This window comes from Cydia fagiglandana, chromosome 21, assembly GCF_963556715.1.
Source record: "Cydia fagiglandana chromosome 21, ilCydFagi1.1, whole genome shotgun sequence".
NCBI classification, from domain to species: Eukaryota; Metazoa; Arthropoda; class Insecta; order Lepidoptera; family Tortricidae; genus Cydia; species Cydia fagiglandana.
This window is the reverse complement of record NC_085952.1, coordinates 10,936,053-10,958,099: the sequence shown is the minus strand read 5'-3', so window position 1 is coordinate 10,958,099 and position 22,047 is coordinate 10,936,053. Positions and strand designations below refer to the sequence as shown.

Below are 22,047 nucleotides of genomic sequence, written 5' to 3'. Positions count from 1 at the left end.
GATGCTTCGGGCCTTTGGCCCAACGCGATATCAGCCTTTGGATCTTGCGATTTAGACACTTGTACTTTAAAATACTTTAAAAGTTACGGGAGGCACGCGTCTGTCGGACGTTTTGGACCTTCGAATCGGTCCTTGTATACCTATACTAGACTTACTTCGGTAAATTCCTCTTATTAATTCAATTTTCTGTCTATTGTAGATAAAACACAAAGTTTAAGTGTTCAAAAGTTTAAGACATCTTCTGAAAACCCCGAGAAGGCACATTTAGAGTTTATTTAAATGCAAATTGGGATGTCTGCGACTGAAGCTACGTTTAAATAGCCCCCAAGCTCCACTAAACTAAATATTTTGAAACTTAGATAGTATCTGGAAATGATTTAAAATCCTTAATAAGTTAGGGTAGATAAATTATACTTTTTATGTAATACTTACCTTCTTCTTCCTCGGTCCCTCATTGCTGAGGATCGCGACCATGTGTGCTCTGTCTCCACAGTGTGCGATCATAAGCATAATAATATGGGTCACGCACTGCATGTTGCCGCCAACCAACCTTTTCACAACATCAAACCTTCTCGTGGGCCCCTACCCACCCTGTAGCCCGGTATGGTATCCTCTGCCTGTCGTAAAAGGCGACTAAAAGGGGTTCTCGGGGTCGGAGACGGTCGCAGCTAGGGACTGTGACTAAAAAAAAAAGAGGGGACCCACAAAGGGGCATAGCACTAGGACGGCACTGGCGCGTTCATTGGAGATCCCAGAGCCGTCCGAAATGCGCCGAGGAGGACTACTGGGAGATTTTTAGTCGGTGAAAGTCCGACATAACCTCCGCGCTGTCCCTGCGGTGCGGAGGTATCTAAAACGGATTTTCCTCCCAATAAAAAAAAGGGTCCCTACCGACCTACCGACCTACCTTCCTACATACAGTACCTACTTACAAACAATTATCTATTTTATACTTACGTACTTATCCATTTATTACTTAGGTACCTATAAACTTAAAAGAGTTTACATGTATGTTATGTAACCATTAATTTCGTGACCCAAGCGAAATTGAGATGATTTAGTCATTTTAAAGTTACCCAGTTATACCGCTGGGAAATAACTGCCGCTAAGCCAAATGGATCCGCGCGAACTTGCCTAGTTTACACCCGATCTGTTGATTGAGTTGGAAAATTATATTCCATAACGTAGACCCGAAGACCCGAGGTCATTTGGTTGAGATATTTTCTAATACCTAATACCTGTTAGACTCTGACGAATAATAACTCTGCAGCGATTTACAGCACAGTCGTGCGTGTTATTTAAACGTCATAATTTCATAGAAGTTTATTGTTTCAAATAATACTTGCACGTTCCGTGCTATAAAAATTGATGTATAGCTATCCTCGCCTGACTGTAGTAACTTGCAAATTGGTCGTATCAGTCCGGAAATACCTATTTACCGACAGTTCAAGTCAGAAATTACGCAATATTGAACTGAACTATTTTTATATAAAGTAAATCCTTGTGGTCTTTCCCGCTTGCTCTATTGGTTCTTGCCAACCGCCTAGGTCAAATGGTAGTCCTATAGTTGCAAACTAGTTCTATGAACATTGTTGACTAAACACCATTAATTCTGCGAACCACCAGCCTAGCAGTCAATTAAGCGTTATCACGAACTTTTGATTAACCGCCTTGTTTGCTTGTTTATCAGTTTTATCACCCATTGACAAGTTTCAGCCGCTTTTGATTAGTTCTACTATACTACTCTATACTATGTTGTATACTAGTAGATGGTAGACAATAGTTCTGTACAGTCACCTGCAATAATAAGTTACATAACGAAGGCCGCAAAAATATCTGACACGATCTTATTTGTAGAGCCATTAAAGCGTGTCACATATTTTTGAGGCCTTCGAAGAGTATCTAACATATTATTGCAGGTGACTGGGTATATGTTGGAGTAGAGATGATGGGTTACGCTAAATAATTCAATGATTTTCTCCGAACTTATGTAGGAACGAATATCATAATATTATTCACCGATCGCTTTTCTGAAATCTGCATGCATTCGCATTAAAAGGCATAAAGAATTTAATAATCTTTAATATTGCCCTACTTATATTTTCATTGAATGCGTAGGTAGATTCTCAGTAAAATGCGATTTCTTTCAAGGGATGAAACACATTTTCTAAAATGGCGGCGGTTACTTAATTAATTACAAATACACCAAATAGAATACCGCTCAGCATAAGTCGTGTATTTTCAAGCCCCAGGAAAACCCCCAAAAAACCGGGCAAGAGCAAGTCGGACTCGCGCACGTAGGGTTCCGTACCATAAAGCAAAAAAAAACGGAAAAAATGCAAAAAGAAAACGGTCACCCATCCAAGTACTGACCACGCCCGACGTTGCTTAACTTTGGTCAAAAATCACGTTTGCTGTATGGGAGCCCCACTTAAATCTTTATTTTATTCTGTTTTTAGTATTTGTTGTTATAGCGGCAACAGAAATACATCATCTGTGAAAATTTCAACTGTCTAGCTATCACGGTTCGTGAGATACAGCCTGGTAACAGACAGACGGACGGACGGACGGACGGGCGGACAGCGAAGTCTTAGTAATAGGGTCCCGTTTTACCCTTTGGGTACGGAACCCTAAAAAAGATAAACTATTATAATAATATAAAACTACTCTCTGACATACATTTCGAAATAAGCATCTAACACATAAAAATAACATATTTATCGTTTCTTCCGGACATATTATGATACAACCAGTGTATCGAAAAGTACTATATTTTTGCACAGCGGGAACTATTATTATTAGAACTTAGAACGTTCCCCGCGGTAGCATAAAATTCACAACAAATATTATTCAAAAATTCAACTGACTTATATGAGAAACTGTGTCTCCGCTTTAATGTAACTGCAATATGCTCCGATATTTTAGATGTTCTACTTTAAGGACAAATACTCAGCTCTGTTAAAGGAAAATAGTTCTAATAACAATGTCAGTACAATAAAATGTCTAAAGTTTGGAAAGTTTCGCGTGTGAGCGACCTCTGAAAATAATGTTTAGGAGGAATGTTCAACAAAGCTTTTCAAAAGCATCGCCTCTTAACCAATATAAGTGTGATTTTTGACACCCTTTCGTTGAAATACCTCAGTTCGACTTCAAAATGGAGCATACAGTCGTATTCTGATTTTATTAACAAGAGTAAGTACATGTCATAAACGCGAACGCAGCCAGGCGTGGCTCACTCCGCGATTTCGTCGCTTTGCTACAGGTAGCTAAAAGTACATCCGTTCCATTCCACCCCAATTTTGGGGAAAGCCATAAGCCGCGCGTGGCGCTATCGCCACCTAATGGCTCCTCTACACGTTGGCCCAACCTATTGGTCCAATATGTCCTATTCCTCCTAAACATTATTTTCAGAGGTCGCTCACACGCGAAACTTTCCAAACTTTAGACATTTTATTGTACTGACATTGTTATTAGAACTATTTTCCTTTAACAGAGCTGAGTATTTGTCCTTAAAGTAGAACATCTAAAATATCGGAGCATATTGCAGTTACATTAAAGCGGAGACACAGTTTCTCATATAAGTCAGTTGAATTTTTGAATAATATTTGTTGTGAATTTTATGCTACCGCGGGGAACGTTCTAAGTTCTAATAATAATAGTTCCCGCTGTGCAAAAATATAGTACTTTTCGATACACTGGTTGTATCATAATATGTCCGGAAGAAACGATAAATATGTTATTTTTATGTGTTAGATGCTTATTTCGAAATGTATGTCAGAGAGTAGTTTTATATTATTATAATAGTTTATCTTTTTTAGGGTTCCGTACCCAAAGGGTAAAACGGGACCCTATTACTAAGACTTCGCTGTCCGCCCGTCCGTCCGTCCGTCCGTCTGTCTGTTACCAGGCTGTATCTCACGAACCGTGATAGCTAGACAGTTGAAATTTTCACAGATGATGTATTTCTGTTGCCGCTATAACAACAAATACTAAAAACAGAATAAAATAAAGATTTAAGTGGGGCTCCCATACAGCAAACGTGATTTTTGACCAAAGTTAAGCAACGTCGGGCGTGGTCAGTACTTGGATGGGTGACCGTTTTCTTTTTGCATTTTTTCCGTTTTTTTTTGCTTTATGGTACGGAACCCTACGTGCGCGAGTCCGACTTGCTCTTGCCCGGTTTTTTGGGGGTTTTCCTGGGGCTTGAAAATACACGACTTATGCTGAGCGGTATTCTATTTGGTGTATTTGTAATTAATTAAGTAACCGCCGCCATTTTAGAAAATGTGTTTCATCCCTTGAAAGAAATCGCATTTTACTGAGAATCTACCTACGCATTCAATGAAAATATGATCTAGCTAGGGCAATATTAAAGCTTATTAAATTCTTTATGCCTTTTAATGCGAATGCATGCAGATTTCAGAAAAGCGATCGGTGAATAATATATGATATTCGTTCCGTTCGGAGATACTCATTGAATTATTTAGCGTAACCCATCATCTCTACTCCAACATATGTACAGTCACCTGCAATAATATGTTAGATACTCTTCGAAGGCCTCAAAAATATGTGACACGCTTTAATGGCTCTACAAATAAGATCGTGTCAGATATTTTTGCGGCCTTCGTTATGTAACTTATTATTGCAGGTGACTGTACAGAACTATTGTCTTCTATGTACTAGTATACAACATAGTATAGAGTAGTATAGTAGAACTAATCAAAAGGGGCTGAAACTTGTCAATGGGTGAAAAAACTGATAAACAAGCAAACAAGGCGGTTAGTTAATCAAAAGTTCGTGATAACGCTTAATTGACTGCTAGGCTGGTGGTTCGCAGAATTAATGGTGTTTAGTCAACAATGTTCATAGAACTAGTTTGCAACTATAGGACTACCATTTGACCTAGGCGGTTGGCAAGAACCAATAGAGCAAGCGGGAAAGACCACAAGGATTTACTTTATATAAAAATAGTTCAGTTCAATATTGCGTAATTTCTGACTTGAACTGTCGGTAAATAGGTATTTCCGGACTGATACGACCAATTTGCAAGTTACTACAGTCAGGCGAGGATAGCTATACATCAATTTTTATAGCACGGAACGTGCAAGTATTATTTGAAACAATAAACTTCTATGAAATTATGACGTTTAAATAACACGCACGACTGTGCTGTAAATCGCTGCAGAGTTATTATTCGTCAGAGTCTAACAGGTAGGTATTAGAAAATATCTCAACCAAATGACCTCGGGTCTTCGGGTCTACGTTATGGAATATAATGGCTGCTATTTAACTGATCACCAGATTTAATAAAATTTAATACCAAAAAAATCTACTTTACCACCCTAAAATAATGAATGATCACCAAAATTATAACACCATTTTAATGTGAAATGATTACCAATTTTAATACATTTTACTATCCTATTAAAGGAAATGACACCAAATTAATCATTATTAACCCAAAATTTTTAAATAATTACCAAATTTCAAACCCCAATTTAATGTCAATTGATAACCAAATTTTTACATCGTGCTATCCTATTAAATAAAATGACACCAAAATAATCATTGTAAACCCAAAAATAGTAAATGACCACCAAAATTAGAACTCCATTTTAATGTAAAATTATAACCAAATTTTTAAATCTTGCTATCCTATTAAAGCAAAGCAAAATTTTCTAGTAGCATTTCGTTTCTGTATGGGTTGCAGTTCAAACCTAACCTAACCCACTTTTCTAGTAACATTTCGTTTCTGTAAGGTTCGCAGTTCAAACCTAACCTAACCCACTTTTCTAGTAACATTTCGTTTCTGTAAGGTTCGCGGTTCAAACCTAACCTAACCCACTTTTCTAGTAGCATTTCTTATCTGGAAGGGTCGCAGTTCAAACCTAACCTAACCCACTTTTCTAGTAGAATTTCGTTTCTGTGTGGGTCGGAGTTCAAACCTAACCTAACCCACTTTTCTAGTAGCGTTTTGTTTCTGTAAGGGTCACAGTTCAAACCTAACCTAACCCACTTTTCTAGTAGCATTTCGTTTCTGTAAGGGTCGCAGTTCAAACCTAACCTAACCCACTTTTCTAGTAGCATTTCTTTTCTGTAAGGGTCGCAGTTCAAACCTAACCTAACCCACTTTTCTAGTAGCAATTCGTTTCTGTAAGGGTCGCAGTGTTAACCTAGCCCACTTAACTGATAGCAGTACAAACCTAACCTAACATACTTTTCTAGTAGCATTTCAGTATGCCTACCTAAGTTATGCGGTGCGAGGTACGGGGGTTGAGCGGGAGGAGCTAGTAATTTTGGCATCATTTTACTTTATTTGGTAATATGTATAAATTTTTTGGAATCATAGTGGTTTATTTAGGTGAAAATATCGCATTTATTTGGTCTTCAAGATTTGGTGATCATTAATGATTTTTGGTAATCATTCAATATATTTGGTATTCGAATACAATTTGAAGTGCAGTCGTAATTAAAATGGTGGTACATTTGTAATTTTAGGCCTTATTTTTTTGGTGTTCAGTAATTTTTTTTGGTAAGCATGATTTTTTTATTTAGGGTACCAAAGTATTTTTTGGTGGTCATTATATTTGTAGCCGAATATAATTTTCCAACTCAATCAACAGATCGGGTGTAAACTAGGCAAGTTCGCGCGGATCCATTTGGCTTAGCGGCAGTTATTTCCCAGCGGTATAACTGGGTAACTTTAAAATGACTAAATCATCTCAATTTCGCTTGGGTCACGAAATTAATGGTTACATAACATACATGTAAACTCTTTTAAGTTTATAGGTACCTAAGTAATAAATGGATAAGTACGTAAGTATAAAATAGATAATTGTTTGTAAGTAGGTACTGTATGTAGGAAGGTAGGTCGGTAGGTCGGTAGGGACCCTTTTTTTTATTGGGAGGAAAATCCGTTTTAGATACCTCCGCACCGCAGGGACAGCGCGGAGGTTATGTCGGACTTTCACCGACTAAAAATCTCCCAGTAGTCCTCCTCGGCGCATTTCGGACGGCTCTGGGATCTCCAATGAACGCGCCAGTGCCGTCCTAGTGCTATGCCCCTCTGTGGGTCCCCTCTTTTTTTTTTAGTCACAGTCCCTAGCTGCGACCGTCTCCGACCCCGAGAACCCCTTTTAGTCGCCTTTTACGACAGGCAGAGGATACCATACCGGGCTACAGGGCGCAGGTGGGTAGGGGCCCACGAGAAGGTTTGATGTTGTGAAAAGGGTGGTTGGCGGCAACATGCAGTGCGTGACCCATATTATTATGCTTATGATCGCACACTGTGGAGACAGAGCACACATGGTCGCGATCCTCAGCAATGAGGGACCGAGGAAGAAGAAGGTAAGTATTACATAAAAAGTATAATTTATCTACCCTAACTTATTAAGGATTTTAAATCATTTCCAGATACTATCTAAGTTTCAAAATATTTAGTTTAGTGGAGCTTGGGGGCTATTTAAACGTAGCTTCAGTCGCAGACATCCCAATTTGCATTTAAATAAACTCTAAATGTGCCTTCTCGGGGTTTTCAGAAGATGTCTTAAACTTTTGAACACTTAAACTTTGTGTTTTATCTACAATAGACAGAAAATTGAATTAATAAGAGGAATTTACCGAAGTAAGTCTAGTATAGGTATACAAGGACCGATTCGAAGGTCCAAAACGTCCGACAGACGCGTGCCTCCCGTAACTTTTAAAGTATTTTAAAGTACAAGTGTCTAAATCGCAAGATCCAAAGGCTGATATCGCGTTGGGCCAAAGGCCCGAAGCATCCAGGAGGTCCAGAATGTCAGTTCTGTTGTATAAAATTCAACTGACTTATATGAGAAACTGTGTCTCCGCTTTAATGTAACTGCAATATGCTCCGATATTTTAGATGTTCTACTTTAAGGACAAATACTCAGCTCTGTTAAAGGAAAATAGTTCTAATAACAATGTCAGTACAATAAAATGTCTAAAGTTTGGAAAGTTTCGCGTGTGAGCGACCTCTGAAAATAATGTTTAGGAGGAATGTTCAACAAAGCTTTTCAAAAGCATCGCCTCTTAACCAATATAAGTGTGATTTTTGACACCCTTTCGTTGAAATACCTCAGTTCGACTTCAAAATGGAGCATACAGTCGTATTCTGATTTTATTAACAAGAGTAAGTACATGTCATAAACGCGAACGCAGCCAGGCGTGGCTCACTCCGCGATTTCGTCGCTTTGCTACAGGTAGCTAAAAGTACATCCGTTCCATTCCACCCCAATTTTGGGGAAAGCCATAAGCCGCGCGTGGCGCTATCGCCACCTAATGGCTCCTCTACACGTTGGCCCAACCTATTGGTCCAATATGTTGGGACAACGTGTAGAGGGGGTATTGGTGTCGGTTGGCTTTTGGCGCGCGGGATGGCGATGAGTTGGCCGCGGTGTCGGTTTTTCGACCGCACATAAAAAGGGATTGGCCAAGCGATTGCGGTACGCATCTACACGTGGCCCAATAGGCAGTGCGTGCTCGGACGCGGTCGAGGGTGGACGTTCATGCTTTTTGTGTTAAAAAATTAAAAATGACGAATACGTGGCCACGTGTGGAGCGTTTGGCCAACGTGTAGAGGAGCCATAACGGCCATATCTGTGCTGATCGTAACAGACGCGTTTTGTTAGAGAGTGAGTCTTCTGTATCTATCTAGTACTATTATTTATTCTGTGACGCAACTGATATAAACGGTTACCTATGCGTGGTTACCGCAAGTTGTTTAATATTCTAATTTTAATAACAAGACACTAATTATACTTAGGTACTCTGTATCTTTAGGTATTAAAAAAAAGTAAACTAACATTTCATAGCCTGTAAGTTAATACTAACAACTATGGACTGTAATTGTCTGAAAATAATTTTTTTTTGTTCATTTTTCGGGTAGTTATAACATTTGGTTAATACAAAAGCGCCTTGATGTGTCACTGAACGACCTGACTTTAACCTACATTATTTGATCGTGTAATGTTACTTGACCACATTATGAATGTTATATTGTTACTTGGTCTAGGCCCCTGTTTAGTCTTTAAATAGTTGAAATGAATCTAGAGTTCAATGTATACTAGAAATTGATCACAGTCGCGACAATTTGCTATTTCGCTTAGGTAGCGTGGAAAGAGATATTTTTGTAGAACATGATATTTGATTTTGAAGTAAAATGTTTATTTTCGCAGCGCTCTTCGACCGTTACACGCTAGAAAACAATCGCATTATTCATTGTTCTGATTTTCGTTATTCGATAGACAGAACCGATTTAGACATGGCTGAATGGCCTTAATGAAATATATGTGATGTAGGAAACTCTATTGGAAGTAAATTCAAACTTATATTGTGACATCAAATTGATCGCTCGCTCGGACAAGCGTATCTGTCAATGTCAAAACTGGTGGTAGCCATACAGGCATATCGTGAAATTCCTAGGCATTTCGTGAAAATCTTTGACTCGTTCCCTGAGTCGACGGAGCCCCGCTACGCGGGGCTCCTATTTCTGGGCAGTTTGCCCTTCGGGCATCTGAAGCAACCTAACGAACCTATCTTATATATTGGTTTAATGTGACTATCGTCAAAACATTACACAGGAACATTACGATCTGCATGATCTTACGATCGGCCGCCGACATATACCTACACTCCTTTGGGGTGGGGTCTGCCTCCTATATCATAAAGAAAAACTATTCGCCAGTTGCCAGTTCGCTAAAAGTAAAATATACACCGTACTATAGGTAGGTACCAACCTAATAATGTATAGAACGTTACCGTCTCAGTGACGGGTGGCATGATGGGTCTGTTTTACGAGGCCGCAGTTAATTGGGAATTTAATTGCAACTGGATGCCACCAGAATTAAATTTCTCAGCTGAGGTCATGTGTGGGCCCGGGGGCTGAAAAATAACAATATGACCCTTGTGTGCACGGGGCCTAAATCGAAACCTAAATAATGTACAGTCGCCATCATATATATCGGAGCGGCCAAGGTGCTCACAAATATCTGAGCACGCCTCTATTGTCAAGGCGTTAGAGTGCTTGTTCAGATATTGTGAACACCTTGGCCGCTCCGATATATCTGATGGCGACTGTTTGAAAAGTCGCGTGGTTTTTCATTCGTTAGGTGTTTTTTCGATGAAGGTACGATTGCAGAGAGCAGAGATCTTTTTATATCTCATTGTATTTATGAGGGAGTTCATTGTATGGAACTTTACTAAATCCGAGAAAGCATTCGCTACCTAAAACTGCCATTAAGTATAAATGTTGTCATGACAAAAGAAATTTGCAACTAAAATATAATAAAATACGGATATTTTGTTGTTTTGTGTTTTTATGTTTTAGTGTTTTCAATTCAAATTCTGAAAAATGATTTCAACCCTACGACCTTTTTCAAGCTGGTAAAGCTTTTTCAACCCTAAAAAGGCTAGCGCGCGATGAGCTACGCTCTCGTGTCTAGATCCGAGTTTTAGATCTAGTTTTAATTGGCATTCCTAAGGGCTCCATTGAGCTGACCTCAGACTGCAACAGACTTGGCTTATCGGAATTTTCATTCAGCGATAACTAAGATCAAGGCTTCATGGTTGACTGGCAGAGAATGCCTTGAGGATTTATGTAACTTCGTATAAGACGAATAAAGTCTAAGGAAAAAACGTGCCTCGGAAATCAAGAAAACGTCATTCTCGGATAGATGCCGCACACACCTTTAGCCTATGCTCGGCTAGATGGCGTGACGACGCCGTTTCATATTAACAATTTTAACACATAGATATCAGTGAATAAACATGGATCAAAATGATATAAAAATAATAAAATCATTTATCCATATATGTATATACATTTTTTTGATAATTTTATACGTTTTCATTTGGAGTTTTAGTTGTGTGTCGATAGATGGCAGTAAATTTACTGTGACTACAAAATTTGCTATGACAGCCCCTCTCTATACTATAGATCTATTCTTTTGCTTTCGGTAAATTAAAAAAATCTGCACGGCAATATGTGGCGTTATCTATGAAAAGGGTCCTTATTGTCGATGGCGCTTACGCCATAATTAACGATGCTCCGAAATAAATACAATGCCGCGAGATGCTGTGCGGCGTATGAGCCATCGATAATAAGGTCCCTTTTCATAAACAATGCCATCTTGCGTTATCTAACGTAAAAGTGACATTGGTTGCCCGAATTGCGCTGCAAAAGAGAACTAGTTGATATCTAAACTATAACGTATCTAGAATGGATCTAATACGTGTCGTCTCTTGTGAATATCTTGAAGTTCGAATACGGCACTGTGCATTCGTGACACACAGAAATAGCAATCAAATTGGTCTTCATTACTAAACTGAATATTGATATAACTCTACGGCAAGACAAAGTCACGAACTTATGATGTTATATTTACTACGTTCAGACAAAGAGAATTAAGTAGACATGGAGTGCTCTCTTCATAGTTAGTTTTTAACCTCACTTAAAAACTATTATCGTCGCTGGTACCTTCAGTTACATACTAAGAAACTAGATGGAGTTACTAAGCAGGATGTATTTTATTATCTTTGGTTCAGATTCAGATTTCAGATTATAGATGATCAAGCAAATCTTGTCAGTAGAAAAAGGCGCGAAATTCAAATTTTCTATGAGACGATATCCCTTCGCGCCTACATTTTTAAAATTTGCCGCCTTTTTCTACTGACAAGATCTGCTTGACCAACTTTATTTATTGCATTCATGTTATAAATTATTATTTCCGAACCCCATGTCGCCTCGTATCATCTTCCAAAAGAGCTCATTTAGACGATGCGAGAACTCGCATGCGAGTTTCATTACATTGCGGTTTTGATCGGTCGGTTGAATTAGACGTAGGTAAGCAACAGTTCGCAATGTAACTAAAATCGTATGCGAGTTCGCGCGCCGTCTAAATCAGCCCTTGAATAAGTGGTGAAGCTAATACGCAATGGGCCGGCGGGACTATTAGTTATATACGGTTAATACAGTTATTAAAAGCTGGTTATCTAACAAAATTGGGGCGTCACGTGTCCGGTCATCTCGGTCAACCCGGTTAACCGGTGTCTCCTGGGATAACTCGCAGGATTAATTGAAACGGTATTGGCTTGTAGAGTGCAATCTAACGGATTACCGGTTATTATCCGGGCGATATCGTATCAAGTTCATTAGTTGAAGATGATCATGGGGCTGTAGATAAAAATAATGAATCCGTTTTCTACAATAATATCTATAAAAAAAATCAGCCTATATATAGCCCACTGCTGGGCACAGCAGCAATATCTATAGGTACACTAAATATTTTGAAGTCATTTGAGTGAATTGCAAAATTAAATAATTAGTACATAGTTAAGGACCTGTAATTAGTCAAAAGTTAATCGATTCCATTATGTTACGGTAGTTTTCCGAATCTGGCAAATATCTACTAAACTAGAAACGGTACATACTTTAGCAACACTTACGCCGCTGCAACGCTTACATGGCATCTTGCGTACTGTTGTTACACTAGAAAGTGTTTCTAGTTTAGTAGATATTTGCCAGTTTCGAAATTACCCCGCCTTCGCATTTATCCCAATGCAGGGTGCATTTACAACACAATTTACATATTTAATTTTCGTAACGTAAGACTAATCACTGCTTCCTAACAACGCTTAATTACTTATGTACAAATTTGTAATTCACTCATTTGGCAACAGAATAATTGCTTTGGCATATTGTTTTCACTGCTCGACTTTGACTATCCATGTATACGAGAAAGGGGAGGGAAATTCAACGATTTTGTCATTTTCTTTCAGCTAATTTTACGGTTCCAGTCACTTATTTTTAGTCACTTACGCGACCTGTTTCGGGGATGTGTTCAGGGACCGTAAAATTAGCTTAAAGTTATTATCGGCCGTATTCGAACTTCAAGATATTCACAAAAGACGACACGTACTAGATCCATTCTAGATACGTTATGCTTTAGATATCAACTAGTTCTCTTTTGCAGCGCAATTCGGGCAACCAATGTCACTTTTACGTTAGATAGAGTAAGATATCTATTAGATGTGAATTGGATCTCTAAGTCATATCCTGTGGAAATCGTTCAAGAGTATCTCGAGAATCGCGCAAATGTCAAATCAAATTTGACAGGTTAGATCTTAAACATATCGTTATCGTATCTTGGTGATGTCTAAAAGATATCTATGTCCCGATTCCTCTTTATTGCATTGCATAACCTCAATAAAACATTTACAGAGCGATTTACGAGATTTACATGCGTAATACATGAAGACAGAGGCAACAAAGGCGGTCTTATTGCTAAAGAGCGATCTCTTCCAGACAACCTTTAGGTAGTAGAGAAATGATAGTTAATTAAACTATGAGGTGCAAATAACTAAGTTGGCAATGACATAGTTCTAAAGAAGATAAGGTGATATATATATTACCTAAATCAACAACAAGATGATATTTAGTTGAAATTCGATAATTTTCTTTCTTTTTTCTTCCCAGGTACCATGCCATCATAACCTAAAACCTCTACAATGTGAGCAGACTACATGGTTTCACTACACCATGACACCAACAACGATACCTTCAACGGCACCGACCTATCGAACTATACGGAGTACGCAGAAATACCGTATTACATAAAAGCGACTTCCATGAGTTTTTGCATAGTGATCATGTGTTTAGGAGTGATAGGTAATGTGATGGTGCCGATAGTGATACTGAAGACGAAGGATATGAGGAACTCGACGAATATCTTTCTGGTGAACCTGAGTATCGCGGATTTGATGGTGCTGCTGGTGTGCACGCCGACAGTGCTGGTGGAAGTGAACTCGAAGCCCGAGACATGGGTGCTGGGAAAGGAATTATGTAAGTAATTATAAAATGAAATACGTTTATTGCAAATGTTTGCACATAAAGTGTCATTCTATGGAACTTGCTATGTAAACAAACCGCCATATTGAACTTGTCAAAGAATGATGAATTTACTAGTGAATTTTGTTTACATAGTTAGCAATTTCCATAGAATGACACATTAGGTTTGGTAGCAAATTTAAAAAACCGGACAATTGCGAGTCGTACTCGCCCACCAAGGATGCCGAACTTTTCAGTATTTATTGTTATAGCGGCAACAGAAACACATCATCTGTGAAAATTTCAACTGTCTATCACGGTTCATGAGATACAGCCTGGTGATAGACAGACAGACGGACAGTTGAGTCTTAGTAATAGGGTCTTGTATTTACCCTTTGGGTACGGGACCCTAAAAATGTAGGCGCGAAGGGTTGTTCTCTCATAGAAAATTAGATTAAATTAAAATTAGATAAGAGATTTCGTGCCTTCTCCTAATGGCAAACTGGGTGTGTATGTATGTATGTATGTATGTATATATGTATGTATGTATGTATGTATGTACATTGTACATGTACATTCCGATTGGTGCCAACATGGCATCTGCCAAGGCACGTAGGTCAAAAATCCATGTTCGGCAGCCGTATGTCAGACATGGAAACAAACAGGTATCTAGGACTTTTTTCTTGAGTTTCATTGGTAGGTACCTAAGTTTGATTTTAATATATCTTTGTTGCTCCAGTATTTGTTCCACGTTATGTTTAAATATACGTCGGTTTATCTTGGCATCTGCCAAGGTTTGTTTGACGACCGGTCTGGCCTAGTGGGTAGTGACCCTGCCTGCTAAGCCGATGGTCCTGGGTTCGAATCCCAGTAAGGGCATTTATTTGTGTGACGAACACTAATATTTGGTCCTGAGTCATGGGTGTTTTCTATGTATATAAGTATGTATTTATCTATATAAGTATATATATCGTCGCCTAGCACCCATAGTACAAGCTTTGCTTAGTTTGGGGCTAGGTTGATCTGTGTAAGATGTCCCCAATATTTATTTTTTATTTTTATTTTTTTATTTTATCTCATCTTGGCATCTACATTTATCAAAGGATACTTGTTGGCAAGCACTTATCTACTTCTTATAATATAATACACTCGCACAAAATCCTAAATGACAAAACCGCGTGCCGCCATATTATTAAAAAGTAATCTTCATTTAGAATAAAATATATGGCAACTCCCAACCATGGCCGGCATCTGAGGGCCTACCGCGAACACCGAAGTTCGCAAATTGCGTGCATCTTTCTCTTTTACTCCAATTAAGGAGTAATTAGAGTGACAGAGAAAGTTGTCCGTAATTTGCGAACTTCGTCTTTTCGATTGGCCCCCTGTTCGAACCATAATGAGCCTAATAATATTATGACATTTACCTGATAACGTTTTAAATATTAAAACACATTAAGATTCATTTTGGCTTGACCGTGATTAAAATGTATTCATGATTTTGTTGTGACCACCCGAAATGTTTGGAGTATAAGATTATATTAAATTAAATTGAGTGAGTAAGTAGTGGGTTCATACAAAATTGTAATTTTAACAAGTTTTTATCATTAAATTTTAGTTATTTTAACTGTAGTTAGTTTTAGTTTTATATTCCTGTTTATGTCTGTTTATGTAATTTTATATTTTGTCAGTAATTAAATTAAGTACATGGAATCTTTAACAATAAGTTTTGATACTTTAAATCATTATTTAATAAAAAATAATATTCACTTTCTTCGTATTCTGTAGGTCTGAGGTTCAACCTAAAAGCGCGTTCACATTTTCCTATCCGATATCGGATGTCGGATACGAAGCAAAGAAGCAAAATGTGAGAAAGTGCCTTTATATTTAGTACTACTTAATTGATTTAATAGTTTAAAACTATGATCATTTGTTTAATTTCAGTTTTAATAAATGAATAGTTTAAAAAGAAAACATTACCCTTAAAAGGGGAGTTGATGCAATAGGGCACACTCTGGGCCCGATTCGGATTGTGAAATAGACATCTATTAGACATCTTTAAGACATCACCAAGATACGATGACGATATGTTTAACATCTAACCTGTCAAATTTGACATTTGCGCGATTCTGGAGATACTCTTGAACGATTTCCACAGGATATGACTTGACAGGATACTCTTGAACGATTTCCACAGGATATGACTTACAGATCTAATTCACATCAAATAGATATCTTACTTTATCTAACGTAAAAGTGACATTAGTTGCCCGAATTGCGCTGCAAAAGAGAACTAGTTGATATCTAAACTATAACGTATCTAGAATGGATCTAGAACGTGTCGTCTCTTGTGAATATCTTGAAGTTCGAATACGGCATTCTAGCAGCTGTCCTTCTCCGACATCCGACAGATCGAACAATGTGAAATGAAAACACACTATGATGTTGTATGGTAGAGTACAATCAGCTGCAATAACATGTTACACAACGAAGGTCGCAAAAATATCTGACACGATCTCATTTGAAGAGCCATAAGAGCGTGTCACATATTTTTGCGGCCTTCGAAGAGTAACATATTATTGCAGGTGACTGTACCTACCCAAAAACCTGTATGGACTGTTATGAAGATTATTGAAGGTAGCTAAAAGCTTAATGCACTTCGCATACGAATGTCCACATATTTGATAACAAATAAGTAATTATATTGATAAGAGATAAGTATGTATAGCTGGGTAATTCATTTTACAATGTTGTTCCTAACTGTCCGTGAGCAAATGTATTAAGAAAGGTTTTTGAGTTTATTAGTTTGTTTACATATTCGAAATCATGTTTGTCGGCGATAATTATACAACAATAATAATGGCACGATTACAATTTTATTATGTCAATAACTGAACCCGTTTAGAAACGCCAATATTCGGTGGCAAAAAAAGGTTTTGTCGCTAAGAGTTGAGAGTAAAAAGTATAAGCTTTCCTTAATGAACAATTTACTAATGTGGTGTTTAATGCACATCAGATTTAAAATAAACGTATAAATGTATAAATGTATAATACGCACTTTTAGTGCTTGAAAATAGAGCTCGGCTCGGCTCTCCGGAACGTGTCGCGCGAATGACTAAAAATACGTGAGTTAAACCGTAGAAATCGCTTAATGTTAGCATGATTCACGACAGTTTAATCAGATAGTCTCATGGTTAATGACATTATTTTGTAATTACTTCAATTTTTTTTAAATATTTTAATAACGTCATTATCTTCCGTCATTCTTTCTGTCATTTCTAATTCCATCATTCTAATCATTCACTGTCAGTAGTAAAGTAATTTTTAGTGTCATTACATAGACATAATCACATAAATCCAATACTTACTGACAGAAGATATTTTAATAAACTTCATTACTACTTGTAATTATCTTTCATGCCAATCCTTACACTATCATTAAAAAGGTCATTCCTTCAAAGTGATGTCATTATTCATGATAGTGTCGGTAATATAAGGTTGCTTTTTATCGCCAACGACAAATACTTTCCAGTTAGACCTAGTTTCGAACTAAAGCTACGACCAGCGATCGTCGGAGCGTCTAAACGCTAATAGCGCATTGTTCTGTTTGTAACAACTCGACAAATTGCTTTCGAACGAGCCTATATTTTATTTGTCAGTTACTGTGCCTGCGGAAAAGTTGGGTGCCCAATGTAAGCGATATCTTCCCTTATCATTATCTTAAGAAAAAGCTGTGACAGATTTTCATTACTCTTAAGTGTGACTTCGATTGGTGAAATGCGGGATGGATCGAACGGTCTTATCATGACAACGACATCAACGCAATTTATCAAGTAAGTTTGTGCCATTTCCTTGATAAATTTTCTGAATATTACCTTTATACGTATACGTATCACCAAAGATAAGCGTGGGAAGTATCTTATGGGGCCCACTGATTAACAATCCGCCGGACGGTATCGGCCTGTCAGCTAGAACAAAATTTTTTGAATTTTTTTTAGAATATTGACAGGCCGATACCGTCCGGCGGACTGTTAATCAGTGGGCCCCCTTAGTCGATGGCTGGAAAGTCTAAACGCTAATGGCGTATTGTTCTGTTGGTAACAACTCGACAAATTACTTTCGAACAAGCCTATATTTTATTTGTCAATTATTGTGCCTGGGGAAAAGCTGGGGTCCCAGTTTAAGCGGCAGATATTATCTTAAAAAGTAGGTACTGTTATTTCCATACCTTAGTGATAGGACAGTTCAAAATTTTCACAGATGATGTATTTCTGTTTCCGCTATAACAACAAATACTAAAAAGTACGGAACCCTCGGTAGGCGAGTCCGAGTAGCAATTGCCTGGTTTTTTTACTGTAACCAGCAGTAATTCTAAGCAGCCTTTGTATTTTCAAATCAAGATCGAGGACATGTCAAACGGACTTGTATTATACGTATTGTTGCTAGATTAATTCCAGAACTAGACAATATTTATACTCCATGGTTACACGATAACAATAATATAAAATAACGCCAATAACTTGGGTGCTAAATAATGTATGGAACCGTTACCTTACCTTAAACTGTCATTCAAACCGCTCCGCTTATAAAACCGCTGTAACTCAGTCCACCCAACTGACAAAGCTTAATAGGTGACCATTCGCGCCACATGTCGACTCCCACAAAACAAATGCGTCTTAAAAACAAAATCCACCTTATTACCCCTCATTAAAGCTCAAATTACACTAACAAAATAACCGCCTAAGGAAGCCGCAATTCGCCCTAATTATACACCGTAAATACGTAAATATACAAGCTCGTAAGCCGCTTATAAGCCGTCAATGTATATTAAAGACTTTAATTCAATTGATTAAGCTCGATATTCGCTTGGCAGGATAGTAATGTCACTTTTAGCACTGCATAAGAGACGTAAAAGTCAAAGTAATCGCTGTAATGTTCTGAAGAACTGAAATAAATATTCTGCGAAGAGTCGCAGAAACTGAATTGAACAGAGTAACAGTTTTATACGGAAAATGCCCACTGAATATTCCAGCTTTCTCTTTGTTAAAATCTTATATATTATGTGCGAGGTGAAAATACTACCTAAACATTAAAATTCATCCATTACTTGCCTGATAATAAATGATATTTGATTTGATTTGATTAATATCCATTGAATCATTTAAACTGAATTTCAACACAAAAACATATTTAAAAAATCCCTAAAAACTAATCATCGCCTAACACTACTGTTGATGCTAATTATTATTTAATGTATATGGGTACTATGTACCTATTTAGATTTATATAGGTAGGTAGGTGTATTGGTAACAGAACCGCTTGACATTAAAATAAAAATATAATTTTCGTTTTCATCGTAATTGTATCGTTGTTGTATTGTGTATTGTTGATGTAATTAAAATATTTTTGTACATTACTGACAATATTAATAAGCTGACTTCCTTTACTTTGAAATAAGCTGTTACTCTGATTATTTGAGTCCTCCGTGAAAACTCTTTATGATGTTGTTCAACGGTTTTAAAGGAAAGTGCTCTTTAAACAAAAGGCATAAGGTCTATTTCTCCTAGTGTTTGTAGACGGCATATACTTGTAGCTAGGACTTAACGTTTTAAAGCGTAAGATAAATCAGGATGGAAGGAAGTCACTGCATTATTGCAGTAGGTAGTTATATATATCGGAGCGGCCAAGGTGCTCGCAAATATCTGAACACGCCGCTATTGTCAAAGCGTTAAGGTGACAGTCCATTTCCAACGACAGCTGCACTACTGTTCATTTTACTATGGAAATTGACAATAACAACGACGCATTCAGTATCAGTAGTGCAGCTGCGGTTAGAAATGGAATGTTACCATTAGAGTGCGTGTTCAGATATTTTAGAGCACCTCGGCCACTCTGATGTATCTGATAGCGATTGTATTTGGCTGGAAGCGAAACAACATTCCACTTTTTATGACCGCCGCTCCTCGACAGCCTTTCATAGGTAAAATCATAGCGCACGCAGTGGCATAAATAGGTGTAACTACTCGGAAATTTTAAAATATCATCTCCCTTTGCCACGGTTCATGTGAGACTAGGCTCCGCTTGGCAACTAATCCCAAGAAATAACGTAGGCACTAGTTTTAACGAAAGCGACTGCACTCTGACTTCGCTGTCCGTCCGTCTGTCTGTCTATCTGTCTGTCTGTCCGTCTGTCCGTCTGTCTGTCTGCATCTCATGAACCGTGATAGCTTAATACGCAGTTGAAATTTTCACAGATGATGTTTTTCTGTTGGCGCTATATACAACAAATACTAAAAACAGAATTACATAAATATTTAAGTGAGGCTCCCATACAACAAACGTGACATTTTTTACCGCTTTTTGCGTAATGCTACGGAACCCTCCGTGCGCGAGCCTGACTCGCCCTTGGCCGGTTTTTGAATGACTACCAGACATAAGACAAACATCTATTTACAACATATACCTCGATATGTATTAGTAGTATTACTCAATATTATTGAAATGTTTCTAGTTATACGTCATGTCATGACATGAAAGCTTAAAGTGTAAGTGGCCCGCTGCCATCTTTAAAAGTTTAATATGAAGCATTTTAGTTTAACGAGTTCCGAAGTAACTGGATTCCAAAGTTCGCCTTCCCTTTAGCTCACATATATATCCGCTAATTTAATGACTCTGTACGCTATACAGCGTGTTTTTGATACGATCATACAGGGTGTTTTTTTAGTCACCTGGAGCATTCCATGAATTGTACCGTTCGTCCCGTAAAAACGCGATTTTCGGAAGATTTGCAGGTATAAGAGTTTCCTTTTCCATGACAAATGGTCAAAAATATGCACAGAAAAATAATCGCATGCTTTAAATGCCAAAAAAAAAGTCGCAACACAGGAAATAAAATGCGTATGTGTTTGTACGGGACAGTCCGTGGAATGCTCCTTCCTCCTATATACTGAGCGACTTTTACTATAGGACCAACCTCGAAACACAAAAAATATATACTCATTCCACGAGATAGTGTCTGGCCTGCATTAAGCTGATTTAGACCATTGCGGGTTTTGATCGGTCGGTTGAATTGGACGTACTGCCGTATTCGAACTTCAAGATATTCACAAGAGACGACACGTACTAGATCCATTCCAGATACGTTATAGTTTAGATATCAACTAGTTCTCTTTTGCAGCGTAATTCGGGCAACCAATGTCACTTTTACGTTAGATAGAGTAAGATATCTATTAGATGTGAATTGGATCTCTAACTCATATCCTGTGGAAATCGTGCAAGAGTATCTCCAGAATCGCGCAAATTATGTCAAATTTGACAGGTGAGATCTTAAACATAATCGTTATCGTATCTTGGTGATGTCTAAGAGATATCTAATAGATGTCTATTTCAAAATCCGAATCGGGCCCGTAGCCAACAGTCCGCAATGTTACTGAAATCGCATGCGAGTTCGCGCGCCGTCTATTTAATGATGCCGATAATCGTCATCATCGATGATATTTAATGATGATGCTGACTTCAGCCCTTAGAATAGTCATAATAAGTATTATCTTTTGACTGTCTAAAAATATAAAGGCGCCGATAAAATCTCCTATAACTATTTGACCAAAACTTCTTTATGGTAGGTACACTTTAAATAATTTAAAAGCATTTTAAAGTTTTAGCGTACTTCATTGAACAATTTTATTACTACTACATTGTTTTCAAGTAATTTATTATGCAGAGAATTTTGCTAACTACTTTATTTTTAGCTAAATGGTTGCGCAAAGCGATGCCGTAATGGGTTTCCAATAAATAATTAACCTCTAGCCGCCCAGACCTCAAAACTTGCCAAGAAAAATGCAATTTTGATTTATCAAAGATAAAGATGAAGATAAAAAATTGTTTATTCAAGTAAGCATATTACAATGCGCTTATGAACGTCAAATAAACCTTTACCGGCTCCAACCGTACACCTCTGCCCCGAGAAGATTTAAATCCCCCCTCAATTGGAGGAGGGTATCCCAATATGGGACCGGCAACAAACTCGGCGGTACACATCTTTTCAAAACATTATTACATCTTATAACTAACATGCATTACGAGTAATTAAGAAAAATACAATTTAAATTACTATAGAATCACACAACACAAAGAATCAAATTAGAATGGAACAGGAGGCTGTTTTATAGGACTCAGGGCTAGAATCTAAGAAAAAATATCAATCAAAA

General features: G+C 37.7%; 1 protein-coding gene across 1 annotated transcript in view; it reads left to right on the top strand.

Annotated features, from left to right (window-relative positions):
- The window catches only part of LOC134675172 (thyrotropin-releasing hormone receptor-like), a 150,255-nt gene that overhangs the window by 55,769 nt on the left and 72,439 nt on the right, over nt 1–22,047 (top strand). The window contains exon 2 of the mRNA XM_063533365.1: nt 13,493–13,858. Coding sequence (XP_063389435.1) covers nt 13,540–13,858 — 319 coding nt within the window. The 5' untranslated portion in view covers nt 13,493–13,539. The remainder of the gene's footprint in view (nt 1–13,492; nt 13,859–22,047) is intronic.